Consider the following 26,284-nt stretch of genomic DNA (forward strand, 5'->3'; position numbering starts at 1 on the left):
ATAAACTTTTGCTAATCAGGTTTAAAAAAGGTATAAAGTATAATGTATATTTCATAGCAGGTTATGCTTTGGTTTAGAGGACGGACAAAAATAAAATAACAATTAAAATCCTTAAGGAAGTCTTTGATAGCCTCGTCTAGTCCTTTACAGAGGTATAACCAAGGCTCATGCTTGTAGACTGTAAAAATGTAAGTCCTGAAGGATTCATTAGGTAACAATGAAATACATAGAAATATTTCATACAGTTCGGATCCCAATTATTATTTATTGCCTCCAAACATCATGCCTTTGACAATTAAATAATATTGGCTGGCTTTTTTTTCGTGGTATATCAGATATATTCCATTCAGCTAGCATGATACTGAACGAGTCGAAGATGAATTCAATATCACGCTAGCTGAATGGAATATATCTGATATCCTTGACTTGCAAGTGACGTCAAAGCAAAATAGAAACCCGGATGTTGGCCATGTTGGTGAATATACAAATGCGGGGTCAAGCGACATTCCATACAAAACATAATCACGCATGCGGAACTCTGTTTTTCCACTGCTTTAAAGTGCATATTCTGGACCAATTTCGTGTTTTTTTTTTTTTTTTTTTTTTTTTATATGAAAGTATGTCCCTTTACACACTCATCCAGAAGGGTAATTTTGCACAAGGCCATCTGTCTCCAGCAGAAAAAAATAAAATAACAAAACGCATCTGGAAAAATCCCAAGGGAGTCTGGAGCCAGATTCGTGACGTCACCTGCGGAAGCGCCAGCAGGCTGCGCGAGCTTTGCACGGTTTCAGTGCACAGCCTGTGTAGACCAAGCGCTCCCATTTCTCTCTCATTGTCCGGTCTTTTGGGAAATGATGAGTACTAATCCCATCATGATTGGTGTTGCTACACCCTCCTACGATACATCTGTTCACCATTTTAATAATTACGCGATAACGTTGAAGTAATTTGCAGAAAACCACCAGGTCGTTTTGTCATAAACAAACCAGCGCTGACGTAGGATTCAGAGGGAGGCGTCCCGCACGTGACATCATGAAAATCAATGTTTGCCGGGAAATCCAAATGCCAAGTTTTTTCCGAGGCGGACCAATTCGCCTCAAATGGCTTGATTTCAACTGAATTTTTCTGGTATTGCGCAAGGTAAAAAATTGCAGAGAATGCAGAATGTGACAGATATTTGACCAAAGTTTAATATAAAATAGGAGAATTACATTGATCTTGCTCCTGAGTTTACCCGTGATACGCACTTTAAGCATTCTTTCAGCTATGCCATATCTTTCTGCTGGATATGGTTGTGGTCACAACAGTACTCGTGACCGTGGCACGTTCTGATTTTTTAGAATTCCATCCGTGATTTGGAAAGAGGGCGAGGAAATTCTGAGGCTTAATAGAGAGAGGAGACAAGCACGGCTGAACAACATCGGCAAGGCTGATCTAACAGAGGCTAAAAACCAAAACAGCTCGTGTTTGCAGTAATCGTTTTATCTCAGGTGAGATTCAAAAGCTTTCTCAATAATATCATGGAAGAATTTTATTTCGTGTTGCTAGAATTTTGCTATAAAATGAGCGTTCTCTTGTCGTGGTTCACTCGGTCGTTTTTATAATTTTATTACGTGTATTACCATTTCACTTCTTGAAGCACCAGCAGAATTATACGATAGAAACAATCCAGACTGGGCACCCACTCAGAAAATGGGCCATGTTTCGTCCAAGGTCGGACTTGATTCTTTGGCAGCCAAACCAGATAGATACTTGATGGTCGGTAGAAGCGTCTTAGCTGCAGAAAAGTCTGACTTTTTAAAATAATATGGGTCAAAGCCACACATATCTACAGCGCCCTCCACAATTATTGGCACCCCTGGTGAAGATGTGTTAAAAGCCTTAAAATAAATTCAATTTTTATTGCAGAAGCATAATCTCACACTGAAAATTGGAGAAAAATGTAACCCTTAACTCAAGGGAATAAAAAAAAAAATCCCTGACAAAGAAATAATTATTTTTCATAAAATCACCTGTTCCACAATTATTGGCACCCATAACAATTCCTAGAAAATAAATGTAATTGAAGCGTTTGTCATTTCTACTGTAGTTTATAAAGTTGATCAGAGTATCTAGGAACCTTTAATTAGTAATTCATCACATCCTGTTTCCCTGGGGTATAAATATGATGTGACACAGAGGCCTATTTCTCTTATCCACTCTTCAACATGGGAAAGACAAGAGAACACACCATTCAAGTAAGGCAGATGTGTGTCGACCTTCATAAGTCAGGCAATGGCTACAAGAAAATAGCCACTCGCCTACACCTGCCCATATCTACAGTCAGAGGAATCATCAAGGAGTTTAAAACAACTGGAACAGTGGCAAACAAGCCTGGACGAGGATGCAAGTTTATCTTGCCACCACGCACAGTGAGGAGGATGGTAAGAGAAGTAAAAAGTTCTCCAAAGCTCACTGTTAGAGAATTGCATCAAAGAGTAGCATCTTGGGGTCACAAAGTCTCCACAACAACCATCAGGCGCTATCTACATGCCAACAAGCTGTTTGGGAGGCATGCACGGAAAAAGCCTTTTCTCACAAGCATAAATGTAAACGTCTGGAGTTCACTAAGCAGTACTAGGACTTCAACTGGGACCATGTGCTTTGGTCAGATGAGACCAAGATAGAGCTTTTTGGCAACAAACACTCTAATACATCACAAAAGATGAGTATGCGGAAAAGCACCTCATGCCCACTGTGAAGTATGGAGGAGGATCGGTGATGCTGTGGGCCTGTTTCTCTTCCAAAGGCCCCGGGAACCTTGTTAGGGTGTATGGCATCATGAACTCTTTGAAATACCAGGACATTTTAAATCAAAATCTGGTGGCCTCTGCCCGAAAGCTGAAGATGGGTCGTCACTGGGTCTTTCAGCAAGATAATGACCCTAAACATGTGGCCAAATCTACACAAAAATGGTTCACCAGACACAAAATCAAGCTTCTCCCATGGCCATCTCAGTCCCCAGACCTCAACCCAATTGAAAACCTGTGGGGATGAGCTGAAGAGGAGAGTGAATAGGAGAGGACCCAGGACTCTGGACGATTTCGAGAGATTGTGCAAAGAGAAATGGTCGAAGATCCCTCTCTCTGTATTCTCCCATCTTGTGAAATGTTATAGGAGAAGTTTAAGTGCTGTCTTGTTGGCAAAAGGGAGTTGTACAATGTATTAACATCAGGGGTGCGAATAATTGTTGCACACATGATTTCATGTGGGCGGCACGGTGGTGTAGTGGTTAGCGCTGTCGCCTCACAGCAAGAAGGTCCTGGGTTCGAGCCCCGGGGCCGGCGAGGGCCTTTCTGTGCGGAGTTTGCATGTTCTCCCCGTGTCCGCGTGGGTTTCCTCTGGGTGCTCCGGTTTCCCCCACAGTCCAAAGACATGCAGGTTAGGTTAACTAGTGACTCTAAATTGACCGTAGGTGTGAATGTGAGTGTGAATGGTTGTCTGTGTCTATTGGCCCTTTTCCACTACCCTTTTTCAGCTCACTTCAGCCCGACACGGCTCGCGTTTCGACTACCAAAAACCAGCACGACTCAGCTCGCTTCAGCCCTGCTTAGCCCCTAAAACTCGCACGGTTTTGGAGTGGGGCTGAAGCGAGCCAAAGCGAGCCGAGTGAGGCTGGGGGCGTGAGCAGACACTCCCCTGTGCACTGATTGGTGAGGAGGAGTGTCCTCACATGCCCACACACGCCCCGCGAGCACGCTGGGATCTGTAAACACCGTAAACCCGGAAGAAGAATTACGAATTACGAGAATTTCTGAAGCCTTATGCGCCTCGCCTCATCTATACGCTCTTGCCAGTATCTGTCCGCGTTGTCGGTGACAACAAGCCACAGCACCAAGACCAGCAACACTAACGACTCCATGTCCACCATGTTTATTGTTTACTATTTGGGTCGTGAGACTACCGCTTAAAAGCTCACTGATGTCACTGTTTGTGCTGCTTAACGACATCACCTGACGTCCACCCATTTTCGCTAACTCCACCCAATGTGTCCACCCACTTCCAGCCAGCACGGTTCAGCGCGGTTGTAGTCGAAATGCAACTCCAACAGCCCCGCTCAGCCCGACTCAGCCGCGTTTGTAGTGGAAAAGCGGCATATGTGTCAGCCCTGTGATGACCTGGCGACTTGTCCAGGGTGTACCCCGCCTTTCGCCCATAGTCAGCTGGGATAGGCTCCAGCTTGCCTGCGACCCTGTAGAAGGATAAAGCGGCTAGAGATAATGAGATGAGATGAGATGATTTCATGTAAAATAATTATTTCTTAAGATATTTTTTGGGCTTTTTTCACCTTTATTGGATAGGACAGTGTAGAGACAGGAAATGAGCGGGAGAGAGAGACGGGGAGGGATCGGGAAATGACCTCGGGCCGGAATCAAACCTGGGTCCCCAGATTTATGGTATGGCGCCTTATCCACCTGAGCCATGACGCCCCCAAATAATTATTTCTTAATGTGGGATTTTTTTTTCCCACTGATTAAATGCACTTGAATTAAAGGTTGGATTTTTCTCTTTTTTTGCATTGTTGTCCTATATTATTTTAAAAAAATGAATTTATTAGAAGCCTAAGAACACATCTTAACGAGGGGTGCCAATAATTGTGGAGGGTGCTGTATCTTCTCTTTGTATCGAATCTTCGCTGGACTGTTCAAATCGTGGTAATAATGAGAAAATTCAGCATTGTTTACAGACACACTTTCAGCGGCTCCCATCCTTGTCGCTTTGTATATCCACCATCATGGCAAACGCTCATCACATAGCACATTTTGATCACATGGTTGCAAGTCGTCTATACCACAAAAAAGCCATCATTATTATTATTATTATTATTATACATTCCTTTCAGGTGTTCAATACTTCTTTCTCTTTCAAAATTCTCTCAAAATCTTCCCCATTTAACAAAGCAAACCTGGCGGCCATGTTCGTTTACAAATTGTCACAGTCGCTCGCTAGCGCAGAAGTTTTACATCTCCGACGTATGACATCATGTTGTCTTGACAACCATGCAATATCGTAAACCATATTCAACACTCATTCTCCGTTGGATAGAGTGGCGTAATACACGTAGGATAAGCGATATGCGAACAACATTGCATGCTATCAAACCAAAAGAATGAAACCCGCTAGAAGGGAATAGAATCCATGTTTTTATTCCGTCGAAAAAGTGTCCTGTATGTATAATAATCTGTGATATAATGATGCCTCAAACTAATATTCAGCTAAAGGACAAACGTTCTCATTTGAACAGAGCCACACCTGTGGGTTTGATTTTGCAAGATTCTCAATCTTAATCCAGGCCTCTTCCCGTTCTTTGAGCTTTGCTCTCTCTCTGGGGGACAAAAAGTGCAGTATTTAAAGCGTACCGTATTTTCATTATTCATTTAATGATTTCAGGTTTCAGAGGACTGTTGCAAAAATCAACTTAAAATTGCTGTGTGTAATGTGATCAGAGTCTGTACTTATTCTTTTCTGCTCTGAATTGCTGTGTGCAGTCATCAAACAGTTTCTGGTTCATCTCCATGAAGAGCTTCAGAGCATTGTAGATCAAGCCATGAATGGTCCTGCAAAAGGAACAGGACTGAACTTATTGAAGGTACAGTGTTTCAACAGATGCATCTGCTTTTGTAGAAGATTGCATGCATTCATAGCGAATCCAGAACTCTTTTTAAGAACAGTACTTGAATAAATGAAAGTGGCATTAATATTTTAGGGTGGTTCTGCTTCTGTTTCAGTAATTAAAATAGATGCACCATGTATTCCATACGTTTACATACTGTACAATAATACATACATAACTGTATCATGATGGTTTGCACCCAAAGTTATTTTAGTCAAATTATGACTTGATGGTCTGGTGCTTTCATGGTCTTCAGTAACATTTGTGCTATGATTTCTGCTGTTGTTGCAACTAAGGTGGGGTTTACATTAGACCGTATCAGCGGATCATCAGATTAACGTTTTTAAAATGGTTAGTGTGCACACAGCAACACCAATACACGATTTGCGTGCACACAGCAACACCAATACACGGATACGCTCGGCTCCGCAGGCATCCTGCGCTCCAAATCACTCCGCCCTGAACAGCGAGTGCCCTCTGGAGGGTGCGCACTCCGGCCCTGCGCAGCTCACAGAGCGCGCGAGTGAAGTGAACAAGCTGTGATTTGGGACTGAGCCGCTGTGTGTGTGATCTCAGCGCATATCACTTACCACTTGCAAGTGGAAGGATGGCAAGCCTAAAGACAATCATAACTACACAATGGGCAGTATTTGCATCAGTATTTGCAGTATTTTCATACTTTTATACTCTTTAATGAAAGGTGATACAAGGCGGAAGTCTGCGCCGTTTTTCAGCAGTCGCGTCACATGACCAACGCCAGCGACTCAGGAAGGTGGATGTCATAGTGACGTTGTCCAATGATGACACCAGCTAGAGCTCAGCACAGCGTATCCGCGTATTCTCAATGTTTACACAACACCGGACCAGACACGATCTAGATTGAATACGTGGACCCTGGTGGATTCCCGTTTCCCGGCATTTCCAGGCGTTTTAATGTAAACGGACAGTGCATCCGCGAAGAAAACAAGACAGATACGATCTAATGTAAACTTGGCCTAAGTGGTGACAGTCTTACTTGTTCCAGTGAGTCTTTGAATTGCGGTACAGTGATGGGAACATGATGGGTAAGATTTTGGCTGCATTGTCACTGATGAGGCTCATTATGTACTCATTGTTCCAGTAGTAAAGAGCTCTTTCTGCCACCTGCAGCACAGGAACACCCATTAGACTCACTTCCTCAAACACAAAGGCATTAAAAATTCTCAGCAGATGTATGAATCTGTTTAGATTGTTATGGTGTGTTGGAACGCAACTGACTCAGTATGACATACATATGAGTATATTCAGGAAGAACAGAATAACAACTTAATATCTTAGCAATATTTTACGTTGGTGAAATTTCTAAATAGGCGGAACGATGGTGTAGTGGTTAGCACTGTCACCTCACAGCAAGAAGACCCTGGGTTCGAGCTCAGTGGTTGACAAGGGCCTTTCTGTGTGGAGTTTGCATGTTCTCCCCGTGTCTGTGTGGGTTTCCTCCGGGTGCTCCGGTTTCCCCCACAGTCCAAAGACATGCATGTTAGGCTAATTAATGGCTCTAAATTAACCGTAGGTGTGAATGGTTGTTTGTCTCTATGGCCCTGTCCACACGGCAACGGATTCAGGTGAATCTGATAAAATTGTTTATCGTTTCGGCCTGGCGTCCACACGGCACCGGCGTTTTGGGTGCCCCAAAACGAAATATTTTGAGAACGGGTTCCAGAGTGGAAAGATCTGGCAACGGCGCCATTGTGAAGTCGTCTGGATGAGTAGAACGGATTTGTTTACGATGACGTCACAACCACATGTGCTTCACGCCGGATAGAAGTGTAACGAACTCGATGCGAGTTGTCAACAAATCCTATAACTTGGTTCATGAAACGCGCTTACAAAATATTTTCACTGTGAATATTTAATGCGTAATGGTGCAAAGTGAGAGAGAGAGAGAATAGCCCTTAGGGCAGAGTCAATCCCGCCAGCAAAAATAGGGAAAAAAAAGGAGCGATCTCACCTCTTCAGATGTTGGTTTAAGTCCTACAATGCATTCCTCAAAAAGGGCGTAGAAGAACAAATTAATCCATCAACGTGTAGCATTCAATTTATTCTGGACCATTAAAGACGCCGCCTTCCGCGTAGAATCATACGTCATCCTCGCCGCCATATTGGATGGGGCAAAGCGGAGAATAAAGATGCCTCATTCATGTGCTGCGTTTAACTGTACCAACAGGTTTGCCGTCCAAACGAGATCACATGGGATTACCTTTCACAGGTGAGACTGGAAAAATACTTTTCATTGTATTTGGTCATTATAACGTAATTTTACTAACAGATTTTTCTGACTTTGTGGCTAATATGAAGTCTCGCGCATAATAGTTTATGCGCATGCGTCCTTACTACTTCTATTGCTCTGGTGTCTCCGATGGGACCATCTTACAGCGCACCTAGAGGTGTGGCATGTGTATTGCATTGTTTTCAGCAAGCGTTGCGTTGCCATATGTACCTGATATTTTACTGATCCGTTGCCCATGTGGACGCGATATATATATATATATATATAAATATTTTATATATATATATATATATATATATATATATATATATATATATATATATATATATATATATATATATTTTTTTTTTTTTTTTTAAATCTCGTTGCCGTTGTCGTGTGGATGTAGCCTATGTGTCAGCCCTGTGATCTGGCAACTAGTCCAGGGTGTACCCCACCTCTCGCCCATAGTCAGCTGGGATAGGCTCCAGCTCGCCCGCAACCCTGCACAGGATAAGTGGTTACGGATAACAGATGGATGGATGGAAATTTCTAAATAATTCACTCCCAGTCTGCCTGTTGTCTGTTCTCATCACAACACATCTTGTATGCTCATTAATATGATGTGATTATGTGAATATGGGCCCTGACACCAGTCTCTGTTGCACCTGAAAGTGTGGGCTGGAGACACACGTTGCCAGCTGTCGAAAAAGAGGCTCCATCACTTTAACAAACTCAGACGGTTCAATGACATCCAGGATTTCCTCCAGCTCGTTAAGAAACATTACTTCCTTTGGGCTGTGTGTCTTTGGCCAGTACTTTAAAAGGGCCATCACTACCTGTTAATACAGAATTTAGGATAAGGTCCTGGTTTTGATCATAAGTACCATAAGTATATGAACTACACTGAATATTATTACGTGTGACATATAAACTATGCATCTTTGTTACAAAACTTAGTTTAAAGCTTTGGCATAGTTTCAGATTATATATGTACATATATTATATGGACACGAGAGTTTTACTGGGAAATACGCCACTCGTATTTTTCATAAGTGCTACATCCAGGACATGGGGAACCAAAACCGTGACATAAATCTCTATATGTCACTCGTGACGAAATTGATGAATTGTATTGATAAATATGGGTACTTTTTGTTTGTGACTGTGTCTATATAATAAAAAGAAAATCACACGTTGGCTTGAAGATATGAATTTATCTTCTCGCTTTTTTCATATGAAATACATCGCAGATCTGAGTGGCATATTTCCCGATATTTCACTCTGATGACGTCACTCTCAGTGTTTTCCCGCTGACTTGACGTGCGTTGTCAAAATGGCGAACCGGTTCAAAATTAAAATTCTTTTGATTAACTTGTGTTTAGTTTTTTTGTGTGTGGATGTGTCCATATAATATAAAGAACATTTCACAGTGACACGAAGATATGAAGTTTATCTTCTTGTGTTGAAAAATATTTTCACTTGTTCACATCGCTTACTTGTGAATATGTTCACCACTCGAAGATAAACTTCATATCTTTGCGCAACTGGATAATAGCCTCTATATATCACATCATATATACAACCCCAATTCCAAAAAAGTTAGTACGCTGTGTAAACTGTAAATAAAAACATAATGCAATTACTTGCAAATCATGGAACCCCTATATTTCATTGAAAATATTACAAAAGCCCTATTCGCACGGGATAAGAATTACCTGTGGACCTCTGGTAATTCGGAATAATTACAGAGAATGTCGGAGTTCTTAGTCCCGTGCGAATGCGCCATGTCCGTAATTTGCCAAGTAATAATTCCGCCGCGAATTACCTACCGTGTTTCGGCAAAACACAGACGTCCAGTGGTAATACAAGTCCCGTGTGAATGCGCACGTCTGTGTTTGTAATTATTAAACGCGCGTCTCTTGTACTTTTCTGGAGTGAATAATGGAGGATACGGGCGAAATTTTGATAAACAGCATTTCAGGGGCAAGTGGTAGTAGGCCTATCCCGTATTTGAACCAGATAAGCAGAAACAGCTCCAAGAAGAACTCCAAGAAGAAAGCACGAAGAATCTTCAACTGGATGGCTTGTGTGGCAGCATATGGTAAGGAGCCACGCTAACCCCCATGACACAGCAATACGAAGATATTTTGGTTAACGGAGGGAAGACAAACGTTCGTTTAGCAAAATACCTGGCTATGTGTAAACAGCGCCATAAACTGCCTGTTCACTTACATTGTCATCTCGAGACTGTTTTCATTTGCAGTGACCCCGCCTTCTCATTTTGAGAGCGTGGAGCAAACATACTGCATCCCTATCATATGCGTTTCCCCTCTCTTAATTTGGATACAGTGCTATTCTTATGCCTACTGTGTTTTCATCCTGCCTTATTAATGCACCATTAATGTACTACAGTAATATGTTGGCACTTCCAACATGCTACAACTGTATTGATTGTCACAATCCGGTCACAATGTCTGTAAATTCAGTGAATTACAGACTTTTGCTTATCCCGTCCGAATGCGCCACACAATAACACAGAGGTGCGGGGGTAATTGCGAATTACCAGAGGTCCATAGGTAATACTTATCCCGTGCGAATTGTACAAAAGACAACATATCAAATGTTGAAACTGAAATTTTATTGTTTTTTAAAAAATATGCGCTCATTTTGAATTTGATGTCAGCAACACGTTTCAGAAAAGTTGGGGCAGGGCCATATTTACCACTGTGCTGCATCACCTCTACTTTTAACAACACCTCTGTAAACGTTCGGGAATTGAGGAGACTGATTTGCTATTCTTTTGAAAGTGAAAGGTTGTCCCATTCTTATCCGATATACAATTTCAGTTGCTCAACAGTTCGGGGTCCCCTTTGTCATATTTTGCGCTTCATAATGTGCCTAATGTTTTCAATGGGAGACAGGTCTGAACTGCAGGCAGGCCAGTTTAGCACCCGGACTCTTTTACTACGGAGCCATGCAGTTTTAATATGCGTAGAAATCAGTTTGGCATTGTCTTGCTGAAAGAAGGAAGGCCTTCTCTGAAAAAGATTTTGTCTGGATGGCAGCATGTTGCTCTGAAACGTGTATATATCATTCAGCATTAATGATGCCTTCCCAGATGTACAAGCTACCCATGTCATATGCACTAATGCGCCCTCATACTATCACAGATGCTGGCTTTTGAACTGTGCACCGATAACAAGCTGGATGGTCCCTCTCCTCTTTAGCCTGGAGGACGTGGTGTCTGTGATTTCTAAAAAGAATTTCTACTTTTGATTCATCAGACCTCGGGACAATTTTCCACTTCGCCTCAGTCCATCATAAATGAGCTCGGACCCAGAGAAGGTGGCGGTGTTTCTGGATATTGTTTATATTTGGTTTTAACTTGCATTTGTGGATGCAGTAATGAACTGTTTTCACGCACGATGGTTTTCTGAAGTGTCCCTGAGCCCATGCCAGTGTTTCCCCTAGAAAATGTTTGAAGGTGCGGTGGCAAGACCTGCGCTCAGATGTCCCACCCCAGTATGAGGATAAAAACAGCCAACAGCACAGAAGGCTATACATAGATTAATCCATCGGTCATGACTTTAGCCCACAACATGCCAGCACATAACTGTCCAGAATAAAATGCTAAAACAGCCAACAGTACACAACAAAAGCACCTCGGTAGTAGGCTAACTCAACTTAAACAACTTACTTGTATCAGTACCAATGCAGTACAGAAACATTGAAAACAGAGGAAGCAGTGCACTCGGCGGTGCTAATAGAAGTAACCAATGACTTGCGCTTAAAACTTCCCAAAGGCCTGCCTGCGTCTGTCATTGGCCTGCATGAACTCCTTTGCGATGGCTGTCATGTCAGTTTGTTCCAGAATGTCACAGTGAATATGGCAGTTCATCAAGTCATTCAGTCTCTTGTGTCATTGTGGATCGGAGGTATGATTTCAGTCGACGAAGTGTGGAAAACAAACGCTCTGCTGATGCCGAGGGCACGAAGGCCAAAAGCCAGGGCACCGATAGCCTGGGCCCGCCCATCCTAAGCGTGACGCAACACGAGGGCCTGTTCCGAGCTTAGTCTGGCCAGGCAGGCTATCTACAGCATTTCCAAGCTCCCGAAAAATCGGGAACCAATCAACTTTGAGTATCTCCAACGGCCCTGGGTAGAGGCGTGTTCAAGGCACTGACGTAGTAGAACTGCGACCGGAAGCCATAGATTGTTTACAGCGGTAGATGCTGTATTGAAAGCATTCAACGGGAAGTTCTCATTGAAAACAGAGCAAAGAGCAGCCCTGGAGGTATTTATTGAAAGGAAGGACGTTTTCGCCTTGCTCCCGACCGGCTTCGGTAAGAGTTTAATCTACCAGTTACTCAAGCAGTTTCCGTCGCGTCACATACGTCAGAGGAAAGAGTGATGTGCTTGGTTTAAGCTTCGTCACAGCCTTTTCTGGCTTCGACCAGTAGCAAACTGAGGCATTTCAGGGAGGCGGGTCAACCACGGGCTCTGGGAAACGGTTTGGCTTAATAGCTTGGCCAGACCAAATGCTCGGAGAGCTTTGAAGTCGCGTTAGCCAGGCTAGGGCACCGAGGCCATAAAATAAAACAATGATTTTAAGTTCATGTCTATAATGAATTTAATTTAAGGACTAATGACTCTTCTGAGGAAGATTGGAGTCCCGGTCAAAACTATCAAGCAGGTAAAGAAACATCTACAATATTATGTCTGAAGATAAGAAAATATTGAACACATCTAAACTTATCAATCCATCACTCACTTCAAAAACTGTAAAACTTAAACCTATATCCTCCCATAATTTTTGTTCAATTGACACCGAATGTGCAAGAGCATCTTCAGACTGTACTACTACGCAGATTTTTGATTAATCAAAACTGAGCCTGGAGTTCATCAAAATGTTTGACTGTAAATGGAACATGTACTAGCATGCAGGCTACTGATTAACCCATAAGAGCCCAGACCGATTTCTCAATCAAGGAAAATTATTGAGGAAATAAAATGAACTAAATAGACGACAAAGAAAACATTTCTGACCTTTTATTTTTTAAAATAGCACTTTCATGTCTCAAGATCTGAAATATTAAATTGCAAATTTGCAGAACACTGCAACACTATTACACTGTTAACCCCAAAGTTCATTCTATGCAAACAGTTTGAGTAAATACCACTTTTAAAGATTAGTTTTATTGCATTACTTAAACAATATGAGTATATGAAGAGTATATGAGACAGTCATTGGGTGCACTCATTTTTGTAATTTAAACAAACTAAAACTATCATGTTTTATCTCAGGCCACAGTGCTGCCCTGTTGTGATTGGCTCAAAACTCAAGACAAGTTGAGTTGACGGCTACAGAGGAAGTTGCGCCATTTTCTAATTTACACAGAGCAATTTAAGGTCTTTGCACTTTTGACAGCAAGCTGTTAGCGGCTACAGTCGGTACTCGGCACGTTAAAAGTGGGTCAACGTTGTAACGATATAACGCTACTGTACAAGCAATGCTTATTTAACGGTAACAAACTTAAGCCCTATATGTTGAAATTCCTGTCTTATTCGTTCGTTAATTTATCACACAGTCTTACCTCAGTCAACTTCTTCCCTCCTTCTGTGAAAATTCAACGTCTCAGACACGGACACAAGTGGGCGGGAGATGCGTTTGATTAAGTCTTCTGATTGGCTGGTGATAGATTGGTGGGCGGGGGATGCATTTGATTAAGTCTCCTGATTGGCTGGTGATAGATTGGTGTCATTATAGCGCGTCGGAGCGGTTCATGCCAAGCTCGAGTCTGCTCAACGTCAAAAAAATATTGGTTTAGCCTATTTTTTAAAATAATTTTCAAAAATAATTTTCAAAAAGTTACCCGGGCCACGGCCCCCCTTCAGGAATTCCTGAAGGTGCGGCGGCAAAAATCAAGGTGCGGCGGCCCGCCGCAGCCAATTGTACATAGCGGAAACACTACATGCAGTGATTTCCACTACAGACATGTATCTGCTTTTAATGCAGTGTCACCTGAGGGCCTGAAGCTCACAGGCATCCAATGTCAGTTTTCAGCCTTGTCTCTTGCATACAGAGATTTCTCCAGATTCTCTGAACCTTTTAAAGATATTATGTACCATAGATGATGTGATCCACAAATTCTGTGCAATTTTACATTGAGGAACGTTATTCTTAAATTGTTGCACTATTTGCCCATGCAGTCTTTCACAGAGCGGTGAACCCCTCCCCATCTTTACTTCTGAGAGACTCCGCTTCTCTGGGATGCTCTTTTTATACCCAATCATGTTCCTGACCTGCTGCCAATTTACCAAATTCGTTTTTTTTTTTCATTACACAACTTTTACAGTCTTTTGTTGCCCCTGTCTCAACTTTATTGAAATGTGTTGCTGACATCAAATTCAAAATGAGTATATATTTTTCAAAAAACAATAAAATTTATCAGTTTCAACAATTAATATGTTGTCTTTGTACCATTTTCAATGAAATCTAGGGTTCTGCAAATCTTCACATTCTGTTTTTATTTATGTTTCACACAGTGTCCGAACTTTTTTGGAATTGGGGTTGTAATACCTACATATGTGTATATATTACACACACACACACACACACACACACACACACACAGATTAGAGTATTTTCATACACTAGGCCCTAGTGTAAAGGGTATGGACTACTCTAAGATACAAAAGGGTGACAATATAGTTAAAGGAAAAAACAACAAAGTATTTTGGGCAACCACATGCCACCTTTACAGCTTTAGTGCTCTTTGGGCAGAGATTATACAAGAAATGTACTGAGTGATGAATATTATTCTTCACAAAGATATTCCCTCAATTGCTATTTTAATTATGGTGGTGGAGAGCACTGTTTAACATGTTGGTCCAAAATCTCCCGAATGTGTTCAGTTGCTTTGGGGCAGTGTTGTAGTCGAGTCACTAAACCTCGAGTCCGAGTCCAGTCTCGAGTCCCCAGTGGTCAAGTCCAAGTCATTAAAAAAAATTTCAAGTCAAGTTCACTATTTGATCCGAGTCGAGTCCGAGAACAAGACTCCAACTGCACCATTTGATGGTGGCGGTTTTAGCACCATTAACGTTAGTTTGTTCCTGAACATGATGTATGAACAGGTGAATGTGCATTCCCTTTATCAGGGAGTGTGAAGTATTCAGTCAGAGATGGTTGGGAGATGGTTGGAAGTGCAGAAGGTGTGTTTATTAATACAATCAAAGACAGATAAACAATCCAGAACGGCAGGCAAAATCATAAAACAGTGGAACAGGCAATAGGTCGAGCGAGGCACAAACAGGCTATCGTAGACTCAGCAGAATCAAAGACGAGAAACAGGAAATCAGGGGTCAGGAACCCAAACAAGGAAATAAGGCTCAGCAACTCAATACTTCGCAAAGCAAGTGTGTTTTCACAGTTTTTATATCGGCGTGCTGATTGCACCTTAATCCTGTGCAGGTGTGAGTAGTTTACGGCATGCGCACGAGAGTCCGCGCGCTGTTCGGAGTGCACCCGAGAGTCTATCTGAAGCACGCGCCAAAGCGTACAGGTGTGACACTCTTGCATGAAATTAGTACAAAATTAATGTAGATATAAATATCTTATGCTAAATTATTATGGCATGTTACAAAAAAAATAAGAAAAAAATCAGAGTCCTCGTCTCCAATTTACGAGTCCGAATGCAGTTAATGCACGAGTCCTAGTCATCAGTGCTCAAGTCCAAGTCGAGTCATGAGTCCTTAAAAATAGGGCACAAGTCCTGGACTCTAATACTACAAGCCTGCTTTGGGGTTCAGATCCTGTAACTAAGGCCAGATCACATGATTTTAATACTCATTAAACCATTCAGTCACCCATTGTAACTGATACAGAATTATAATACAGAATCGTCTCATATTGAAAAATATCAGGCTGCGTCCTTTATCAAGATACTAAGGGACGTGATTTTGTCCTATATTTCCATACACGTTGTTTCATTCACAGTGGTGAGAAAAACATAATAGTAAATAAAATCTAAGCAGTTTCACAGGCTATGTTAGGATGCACATTCATGTTATTATTGTCCTGGTTATGGAGACTCACGCAGTTATTAAAGAAATATCTCCCAACACAAGTTGGCCTGTGAAACCCAAGAGCCTGCCGAGGTACAGGTCTGAATGTGAGACGGGATACGGGGTCAGTCCTGTCCCTGGCAATGAATAAAAGGCAAACTGTACAGTTTACCATGCAGCATATGGCAGGTGATAACCATGTCAGTGTCCAAAGGAGAGAAGATACACTACCGTTCAAAAGTTTGGGGTCACTTTGAAATGTCCTTATTTTTGAAAGAAAAGCACTGTTCTTTTCAATGAAGATCACTTTAAACTAATCAGAAATCCACTCTATACATTGCTAATGTGGTAAATGACTATTCTAGCTGCAAATGTCTGGTTTTTGGTGCAATATCTCCATAGGTGTATAGAGGCCCATTTCCAGCAACTCTTCTAATGGTACAATGTGTTTGCTCATTGCCTCAGAAGGCTAATGGATGATTAGAAAACCCTTGTACAATCATGTTAGCACAGCTGAAAACAGTTGAGCTCTTTAGAGAAGCTATAAAACTGACCTTCCTTTGAGCAGATTGACTTTCTGGAGCATCACATTTGTGGGGTCGATTAAATGCTCAAAATGGCCAGAAAAATGTCTCGACTATATTTTCTATTCATTTTACAACTTATGGTGGTAAATAAAAATGTGACTTTTCATGGAAAACACAAAATTGTCTGGGTGACCCCAAACTTTTGAACGGTAGTGTAATCATTTACCTCAGACTTCCTCTGAGGAGGATATGGTATGTTGTTGTTGTTTAATAAATGATTGTTGTGTACTGTTCTTTTTAGAGATCTGACTGAATTCTTTTTGCCAAATTTTCATTTGTAATTCGATGAGCACTGTGACACAGTTGACGTACTGGACCACTTACATGGCAGTCAGTATGGCTAGATTTTATGGTTTTTGGTGGAGAAAATCCTCCACAATGATAAATGTGTGTCCTGTGAACTGGTTAATATGAGCTCGAGATGCATGCATCTTTCACCAAAATAAACTTGATGGGCCAACGGAATCTTTTTTTTTTTTATGCCTCCGCCACCGTAAGGTGCAGGAGGCATTATATTTTCGGGTTGTCCGTCTGTCCGTGCGTCCATCCGTCTGTCCGTGCGTCCGTGCATGCGTCCATCCCGAAACCTTGTGAACGCGATATCTAATATCTAAAGGCTAATGAAAGGAATTTCACCAAACTTTCACCATTTGTGCGCTTTGGGACAAACATGAACTGATTAGATTTTGAGATCAAAAGGTCTAAGGTCAAGGTCACTGTGAGGTCAAATGTCTGTCCGGGAACCTTGTGAACACAATATCTCCAAGGCTAATCAAAGGAATTTCACCGACCTTTCACCATTTGTGCATTTGGAGACAAAGATAAACTGATTAGATTTTGAGATCAAAAGGTCTAAGGTAAAGGTCACTGTGAGGTCAAATGTCTGTCCGAAAACCTTGTGAACACAATATCTCCAAGGCTAATACAAGTAATTTCACCAGGTCTAGTAATTTCACCAGGTCTTTCACCAGACCTCTTTTAGTGACTGGATGCTGGATGGAGAGTGATGCTCAACTTGTCTCTTCAGAATTCTCCATAGGTGTTCGACTGGGTTCAGATCAGGAGACATACTTGGCCACTGAATCACTTTCACCCTGTTCTTCTTCAGAAATCCAACAGTGGCCTTAGATGTGTGTTTAGTCATGTTGGAAAAATGTATGACGACCAAGGGCACGGAGTGATGGTAGCATCTTCTCTTTCAGTATAGAGCAATACATCTGTGAATTCATGATGCCATCAGTGAAATGCAGCTCCCCGACACCAGCAGCACTCATGCAGCCCCACATAAGGACACTGCCACCACCATGTTTCACTGTAGGCACCATGCATTTTTCTTTGTATTCCTCACCTTTGCGACGCCATACAGTTTTGAAGCCATCAGTTCCAAAAACATTTATCTTGGTCTCATCACTCCAGAGTATAGAGTCCCAGTAGTCTTCATCTTTGTCAGCATGGGCCCTGGCAAACTCTAGGTGGGCTTTTTTGTGCCTGGGCTTTAGGAGAGGCTTCTTTCGTGGACGGCATCCATGCATGCCATTCCTCTGCAGTGCACGCCGTATTGTGTCACGGGAAATAGTCACCTTCTTTAGATAACTGCAGTGAACTTGCATGCCGATTTTCTTCAACCCTTCTCATCAGAAGACGCTCCTGTCGAGGTGTTAACTTCCGTGGACAACCTGGACGTCTCTGTGAGATGGTTGCAGTTCCATCTTTCTTAAATTTTTGTACCACTTTTGCTACAGTATTCTGACCGGTAAGTAAAGCTTTGCTGATCTTCTTGTAGCCTTCACCTTTGTGGTGTAAAGAAATTATTTTCTTTGGGGAATTCTGAAGAGACAAGTTGAGCATCACTCTCCATCCAGCATCCAGTCACTAAAAGAGGTCATTGTTGAAGAATGGAAAAAGATTGATGTTGCAAAATGTCGCCAACTTGTTCATTCCATGCCTAGAAGACTTGGTGCCGTCATTAAAAATCATGGAGGCCATACAAAGTACTAGATGTAGTAGTTTTTGTTGTGGGGTGGACTCATTTTTGCACCACCCTAATTTGAGTAAAACTGAAAAATTGTGTAGTTTAAGTTATATTATGAACCTTACTTTCACGTTATAAGTTAAACAGATGTTATAATAAACTTTGTCTTGTCAACATTTTGGAAATTGTTTGTGTTCATTGAGATATTGTTTAAAATGTTACTTTTCAAAGGGGGTGTACTCATTTACGCTGAGCACTGTATATGGGAGAACTCAAAGCTGTAACTGCTGCAAGGACAATGCACCAAGTACTGACTCTGGGGACTGAATAGTTCTCAATTAAATTTTGATTTTTTTTCATGTTTAGATATTTTTTATTTTCAAATAATTCTGAGGACATCTAAATCCATTTAATTATTATTTCTGTAGAGAGTCACTTTAAAAGGAGCAGGAAAAAAAATCTCATTCTAATATAGATACATTTGCAACATGGAAAAAAAAAAGATTCTGTATATATACCGTATATGTTACCAAACTTGATAATTACACAATATAAGGTGAGTCTCTGGTTAATATTTTATGATTAGCTCGTTATCACAACACTTACCGGTTCAGTGAGTGTACTGTCCTTCTCCAGGAACTGCACCACACAGTATGCCAGCTAGAAACAGTGGGCAAAAATAAAGGTGATATTGTTAACAGAGCCAAATAAGTAAACCCGATACTTACACTAGAATGCTCGCAAACATGCAACATGTGATATTTTTATACTATAACAAATGCGTCAAGGTTTCTGCATATACAGTACTATGCAAAAGTCTTAGGCACCCTATTATTTTTATACAAACTTTGCTATAGATTTCTATTTTGTGACTTCTACATTATCGAGTCGGTACAAAAACATTTTAGAGTCCAAATGTTCGTTTTCCAGCACTAAATTAAATGTTACAGGGAAAAAGTTTGTATCTGAGCAGCATATTATATAAGAGAGCACTTTTCAGATGAAAAAAGAAAACATAATGAAGGCTGCTGGGTTTTGGTGCAAAATGAAGAAGCGAGTGTGACAGTCAAAGTGTCCAGATGAACTGTCTGGTTCTGTAAGATGCTCAGTAAAACCTACAGCTCATTTCCCCATCAAACTGCACTCACTGTACCCAAGACTACCATTTTTTTTTTAAAGCAAAGGGTCGTCTCACACCAAATATTGACTTCGTTTCATTTATCATGGCTTACTGCTGTTTATAGTATTTTTTTTTTTTAAATGTTGAAACACTTCATTTCATTATTTTTAAACCATTTTTGGTCTACAGCATTTCTTTACATGTATTTAAGACTTTGCACAGTACTGTGTGTTGTCACCTGTACTCGAGTTGAGGGGGGATGGGGGGGATGCCATCCCCCCTGGAATAAAAAAATGGTCAAAATCATCCCCCCTCTAAAACAGGCATCCCCCCTCCCTTCCCTTGAGCAATTTTATCAATAAATGTGGAAATTACTTCTATTTAACATTGGAATTAGAAATGCCATTCCACGTAGCTTTGCTGAAACTGATCATACAATAAGCTACCGCGAGAGAGGGCACGCGCAAGCGAAGCGTTTGAGGAGGTGACATTCAGTTGGGGTTCCGTTATTTTTTATTTCATTCGGCGTCAGTGACAGCAGCGGATTGCAGCATCATGGCCAAGCGGAGTGGACAGCAAGACCTAAGCAAGTTCGGATTTAAGATCGCACGAAAAAACATTTCAGGGGGTAAGTCAAGAGTTACAAATATCAGTCCCACTTTCTGTGAGCCCGCTATCATGCTGTAAAGTTACTGATATGTAGCCTAATTTGTGGGCAGCGGATAACAACACAGCTATCATAATGAATGTTAGTTTGGAGTCTAGCCAGCTATCGATAGCTCACTCAGGTTCATGTTAGCTTTGATTTCTTGTGTAAGGCCATTAATTTAATCAGCCTGGACGTTCGTTTGTTATTCTTCAGGCAACAAAAAGTGTTATTCAAGACAGGAAGGCTAAAATAAATGACGCTAGCAGTTTTGAAGGCTTCATTGCCTCATTAGAGAGCCGGTCACAACATGTAAGGCTGATTTACAATTTACTGTTGCTTGTTTTAGCTTATTGGTTCCCTACCTACCTCTGTATTTAACTCAATGTTCCAATGTTCAGCTTTGAATAAAAATTCTATTGACTTGATATGAAAAGATTCAGTTGTTCATTTACATTGCCTGCTGAGGTTTTAATAAATTATTTACCAAACGATTTAAAAGGAGCCTACCATGACTATGAAGTTACACTTCAAATTTATCATCTGCATTTCACCCTAATATGGAGAATGTGGTAGGTACGTCAGCCAGGAGACTGACTAAATATGACACATGACATCCACACTGTGCATGTTTTACAGTAAAATACCAGTGTATTATGTTTTTTACAACAATAAAAAGGGTACACAGTGTGTACTACACACTTTATCAGCACAAAATACTGTATGTCTGGTAAATGAACAAGGTCCACAGACCTACGTTGTGTGCAAACCCTCCTAAAAGCAAACCAGTTTCCCACCGACGGACCGACCGATGGGTCGACACGCGACTAAAAATTTCACCATCCCCCCGGTTTGATTTTACAACTCGACCACTGGTTGTCACACATTCTTGAAGCCATGATATTAAATCTACACCTAATGTCATAATGTGTGTATAAATGAATTCATTATCAATGCTGTATGCTATAAGGAGGAATGCAGAATACCCACCTGTGGGTGGTAAACACTAAGTGACTTTACTTTATGTAAAGGCAGTAAAACTTTAAGGAGGAAAATCTTGTGCTCTTCTTTTAATGGTAATGCAAAACCATTGATTATGCTGTTGAAGCAAAGAAAACAGAGACAGATGTTGATTTTGCCAGATGTTGACACGTTTAAAAAGAATGCTTCTGACAGTATTTTTTAAGCATTATTTAGGCAATGTTGGACAAGCAGCATAGTGGGATTACGTCTGGCATTAAGCCTACAGCCTTGAGCATATGGGCCATGCTGAGATTCAGTACAACAGAATGACTGCAGTGTGATATTGCTATTTAACTGTTCTACAAACAAGAAATTAAGTATTTCAGATGCAAAGGTTGTCTATTTTGCTCCAAAGAAAGTAGTAAATGAAAACAGTTCTCAAAGAAATCCCAGCTGGATAGAGCATTGCGTGTTGCCAAGCAAAGCACAGACTGACTGACAGCCGGGAGTGTATTAATGTTTTGAACATAAAGGACGATAGCTAGAATTGGAATTTTATGGAGCCAATACAGACAAGCGGAAAGGTACAAGCGGTGAAATGTTCCAGTGCTGTTATAGTAAATACACTGCTTTTCTAATTAAATCAAAATTAATGGACCAGAACTAACTGTTGTATAACATCTTATACTTTACCTTCCTAGAATTTCCAGTAATTCAGCTATTCCATTGTGGCGCTCAGTTTCATAAATGAACCTGTAAAAGACGCACAGTATTTAAGAATGCGCCTTAATATTAGTATTATACAACATGTATACAGACAGTACCAGTCAAAATATTTGGACACCCCCACTCCTTCATAGGATTTTCTACATTGTAGAACAATACTGAAGACATCAAAACTATGAAATAACATATGGAATTATGTGGTAAACAAAAACAAGTGTTAAAAAATACTTTCCATATTTTAGATTATTCAGCGTAGCCACAATTTATCTTGATGCTGCTTTGCACACTATTGGCATTGTCTTAACCAGCTTCATGAGGTAGTCACCTGGAATGCTTTTCAATTAACAGGTGCCTCGTCAAAAGGTAATTATTGCAATTTCTTGCCTTCTTAATGCATCTGAGATCAAACAGTAAATAGTAAATAATATAAATACAGTAAATAGCCCTATTCCACAACTGGAGTAATCCATATTACGCCAAGAGCCGCTCAGTCAAGTAAAGAGAAACGACATCCATCATTACTTTAAGACATGAAATGACTTTTAATTAATAAAAATAAAGAAAAAGCATTGAATTAGAAGATGTGTCCAAACTTTTGACTGATTATATTCACATACACACACACAGAGTATAGTCAGTCAGTCATGGGGAAAAAGAAAGTACACCCTACTTCAATTCTTTTTTTTCGGGGCCTAAATAACAATTCTGTAGTCCTCACCAACTTCAATAAACAAAACAATAACCTCAGATGGCAACACAAAAAAAAAACCCACTAAAGATTTCAAAATGTAGTAATTTTTTCCCCAAAAAGTAAACAAATATTCAGAAACCAAGTGGGAAAAAATAAATACACGCTTCCTAATTAAAGCAACCAGCTCGGCCTTCCCAGAATCCAGTTCGTTATTTTTGTTTTGAAATCATGTGCCTGATACTCTGCTAACTTTCTGTGTAGCAAAACCTCTGCAAAGTCACTGTTATTGATCACGTCAAAATCCATCTCAAACTTTTTCTTCATTGGTGTGTCATGCATGGAAGTTTTGAGTAGAATATGTATGTCTGTGTGGCAGGAGGGGCGTGGCCAAGGGCTGGTCTGTGAATGGAGAGCGAAGCCCGGGAAGGTGAGTGGCAAAGTAGAGTAGTAGAGTGGCAAGAAGTACCTGTGGTGAATTAATGTGCTGTGTTTGTGTGCAGTGACGGGGAGAAGATAAAAGGGGGGAGAGGAGCAAAGTTGGTCTTCTCCTGTCTGAGATCATGCCTGTGCATTGGTATATGACATTTTTATTTAAAGTCCGCTGAAAAGCGTGTTTGTTTTGGTTGAGTTGTGGTTAAATAAAACCAAAAAGTGAACCTGATCCCGCCTGCCTGTTCTTCAGCATCCATCACTATCAGGGAAACATTACAGTCTGATATTATCCCCGCCCAAACAAAGTTTGGGCGGGGGATATAGAAACGGGTTCCGTCTGTCCGTCCGCGTTTTTGTTTCCAGACCATATCTTTAAAATTACTGAAGATATCTTCATGAAACTTTGTATGCGTGTGTGTGTGTGTATATATATATATATATATATATATATATATATATATATATATATATATATATCAAGCACCATGTGAACTGGTGCCTTTTGCTATTTTGGATTTTTAAAGAAAAAAAAAGCAATTTTCAAATTTTTACGTCAAAAATAGATTTTGACTTAGTTTCTAAGAGCAATGTTTGTATCCGGAGCATATATCCAAAACTATTCATGACACAGATTTGAAACTTGGTATACATACTAACAAGGTGATGTAGATGTGCCTTTTCATACTAAGAAATTTGAGAAATTTTAATTTTTCATGTTTCCATGGAAACAATTTCAGACTTAGTCTCTCAGGTTAGTCTTAGGGGTAGGTTTTGTTTTTGGAGCAGAACTTGAAAATTATGAGTGGTATAGTCTTGAAAGTTGGTATATGTGTTGGTTAAGTAATGTATATGTGCCTTTTGATACTAATAAATGTGAGAAATTTTAATTTTTAGCTCACCTGGACCAAAGGTCCAGTGGGCTTATGTCATGGGCTGCTGAGGTCAGTGTAAAGAGGTAGGGTTGGTTTCCTGCAGCAGAACTTGAAAAATGTGACAAATAATATCTTGAAACTTGGGATATAGTTGGTATATAGGGCGGGGGTATAGAGGACTCGGTCTTCTTGTTTTCTTTCCTTTGTGGCCACCTGTGAGATGGCCAAGGCCTGTTCTGGTCCACTACAACAGAACATCCATACAAAAAGGAATGGATTTGAAATATGACTACTTTGAAAAAATATCTTCAATTTCACATTGCAATTTATGATCTATAGCTGAGGATGACGCCAGATTGTTGTTGATTGTTTTTCAAACAATTTAATGTATGCGAAAATCACAACTCACTACTTAGCATAGAGGCTTCTGGGAAGGGTGAGCCGGCCCCTTTAAGAGAGTAATTAGTAGCCAGATGTTAGTAATGAAGGGCAGCACAGTGGTGTACTGGTTAGCTCTGTCAGCTCACAGCAAGAAGGTCCTGGGTTCAAGCCCAGCGGCTGACAAGAGCCTTTTTGTGTGCAGTTTGCATGTTCTCCCTGTGTCTGCATGGGTTTCCTCCGGGTGCTCCGGTTTCCCCCCACAGTCCAAAGACATGCAGGTTAGGCTAATTAATGGCTCTAAATTGACCATAGGTTGTCTGTGTATCAGCCCTGCGATGACACGGTGACTTGTCCAGAGTGTATCCCGCCTCTCGCCCATAGTCAGCTGGGATAGGCTCCAGCTTGCCTGCGACCCTGCACAGGATAAGCGGCTACAGATGGATGGATGGATGGATGGATGTTAGTAATGAAATGAACAAGATTAGTTAATCATCAAGAAGTGTTACTACCTCTATAAAAGAAGAAATTTTGGCAGTTTGGTGTTCTGGAGCACTTGGGTGTGTGTCTACATCATGCCAAGAAGAAAGGACATCAGCTATGACCACAGAGAAGCAAATGTTGCTGCTCATCAATCTGGAGAAAGGTTATAAGGCCAGTGAGAAGGATTCTTTACAAATGGAGAGCCTATAAGACCATTGCCAATCCTCCCAGGAGTGGGTGTTCTCGCAAATTCAGTCCAAGGTAAGACCCTTTAATACTCAAACATATTAATAAAAACCCACGAGCTACATCATGTGACATGCAGGTCTCTGTAAGCAGATTAAATATTTATATTCATGACAGCAAAAAAAAAAAGATTGAACAAGTATGGTTTTCATGAAAGAGTGGCTAGGAAAAAGCCTCTTCTCCTCAAAAAGAATATGGCAACATGACTTAGATTTGCAACATTGCATCTGAACAAACCACAAAAGTGCTGGAAAAATATAATTTAGACTAGAGGATGGATGAGACCAAAGCTGAAATGTTTGGTCATCATGCACAATGTTTGGCGAAAACCATACACACCACATCACCACAAACACCTCATATGAACTGTCGAGCATGGTGGTGGAGGGGTGAGGATTTGGGCTTGTTTTGCAGCCAGAGGGCCTGGGAAACTTGTAGCCAATGAGACAATAATGAACTCCACATTATACCAGAATATACTTGAGACAAACGGGGACATCTGTCCAGCAGCTTCAGCTGGGCCAAAATTGGGTCATGAAACAGAACAATGACGCCGAGCACACCAGCAAATCGGCATCTGAATGGCTAAAATCTAGACCTCAATCCCATAGAGATGCCGTAGTGGGATCTTAACAGAGCTGTGCATAAACTAATTCATAAATTAGTTAATTAATAAACATAAATTCCCTCAAACATCATTGAACTGAAGCAATGCAAGTGAAGTGGTTCTACATATTACTGAATTATAGGGTGTACTTATTTTTCCCCCAACTTGGTTTCGGAATGTTGGTTTACTTTTGGGGAAAAAATGAGTACACATTGTGTACGGTTGTGCTTTTCTTGTCACCTAAGATTATTTGTTTGGTTATCAAAGTTGGTGAGGACCACACAATTGTTATTTAGGTACCAAGAAACAAAGAAATTAAGAAAGGTGTACTTTTTTTCCCATGATGGTGTATATATACACACATTCCCCCCAAAATATTAAAAGCAAGGCTAAGTCTCTTGTTTTTGCTGTACATTGAAGACATTTAGGTTTTAGATCAAAAGATGAATATGAAACAATAGATCAGAATTTCCCCTTTTATTCAATAATACACATGTAAATGTAAGTTACACAACTTGGAACACGAACCTTTGATGTCTGGTGAGCAAAAGTATTGGGACAGATAGTTTTAGGGTAGACTCAGGTTAATA

General features: G+C 40.8%; 1 protein-coding gene and 1 long non-coding RNA gene across 6 annotated transcripts in view; one reads left to right on the forward strand and one right to left on the reverse strand.

The window, feature by feature from the left end:
* LOC132894266 (serine/threonine-protein phosphatase 2A 56 kDa regulatory subunit gamma isoform-like) overlaps positions 1 to 26,284 on the reverse strand; it is a 59,530-nt gene that overhangs the window by 11,862 nt on the left and 21,384 nt on the right. For all 5 annotated transcript variants that reach the window (XM_060933877.1, XM_060933881.1, XM_060933878.1 and 2 more), the window contains 7 exons: positions 21,953 to 22,012; positions 21,287 to 21,395; positions 19,137 to 19,190; positions 8,573 to 8,743; positions 6,672 to 6,799; positions 5,499 to 5,600; positions 5,296 to 5,368 (listed from right to left, as the gene is read on the reverse strand). In XM_060933877.1, coding sequence (XP_060789860.1) covers positions 5,296 to 5,368; positions 5,499 to 5,600; positions 6,672 to 6,799; positions 8,573 to 8,743; positions 19,137 to 19,190; positions 21,287 to 21,395; positions 21,953 to 22,012 — 697 coding nt within the window. The remainder of the gene's footprint in view (positions 1 to 5,295; positions 5,369 to 5,498; positions 5,601 to 6,671; positions 6,800 to 8,572; positions 8,744 to 19,136; positions 19,191 to 21,286; positions 21,396 to 21,952; positions 22,013 to 26,284) is intronic.
* The window catches only part of LOC132894269 (uncharacterized), a 46,886-nt gene that overhangs the window by 5,249 nt on the left and 15,353 nt on the right, over positions 1 to 26,284 (forward strand). The window contains exon 2 of the long non-coding RNA XR_009655633.1: positions 5,532 to 5,632. This is a non-coding gene — a long non-coding RNA (uncharacterized LOC132894269). The remainder of the gene's footprint in view (positions 1 to 5,531; positions 5,633 to 26,284) is intronic.

Source organism: Neoarius graeffei, chromosome 11, assembly GCF_027579695.1.
Source record: "Neoarius graeffei isolate fNeoGra1 chromosome 11, fNeoGra1.pri, whole genome shotgun sequence".
Taxonomy (NCBI): domain Eukaryota; kingdom Metazoa; phylum Chordata; class Actinopteri; order Siluriformes; family Ariidae; genus Neoarius; species Neoarius graeffei.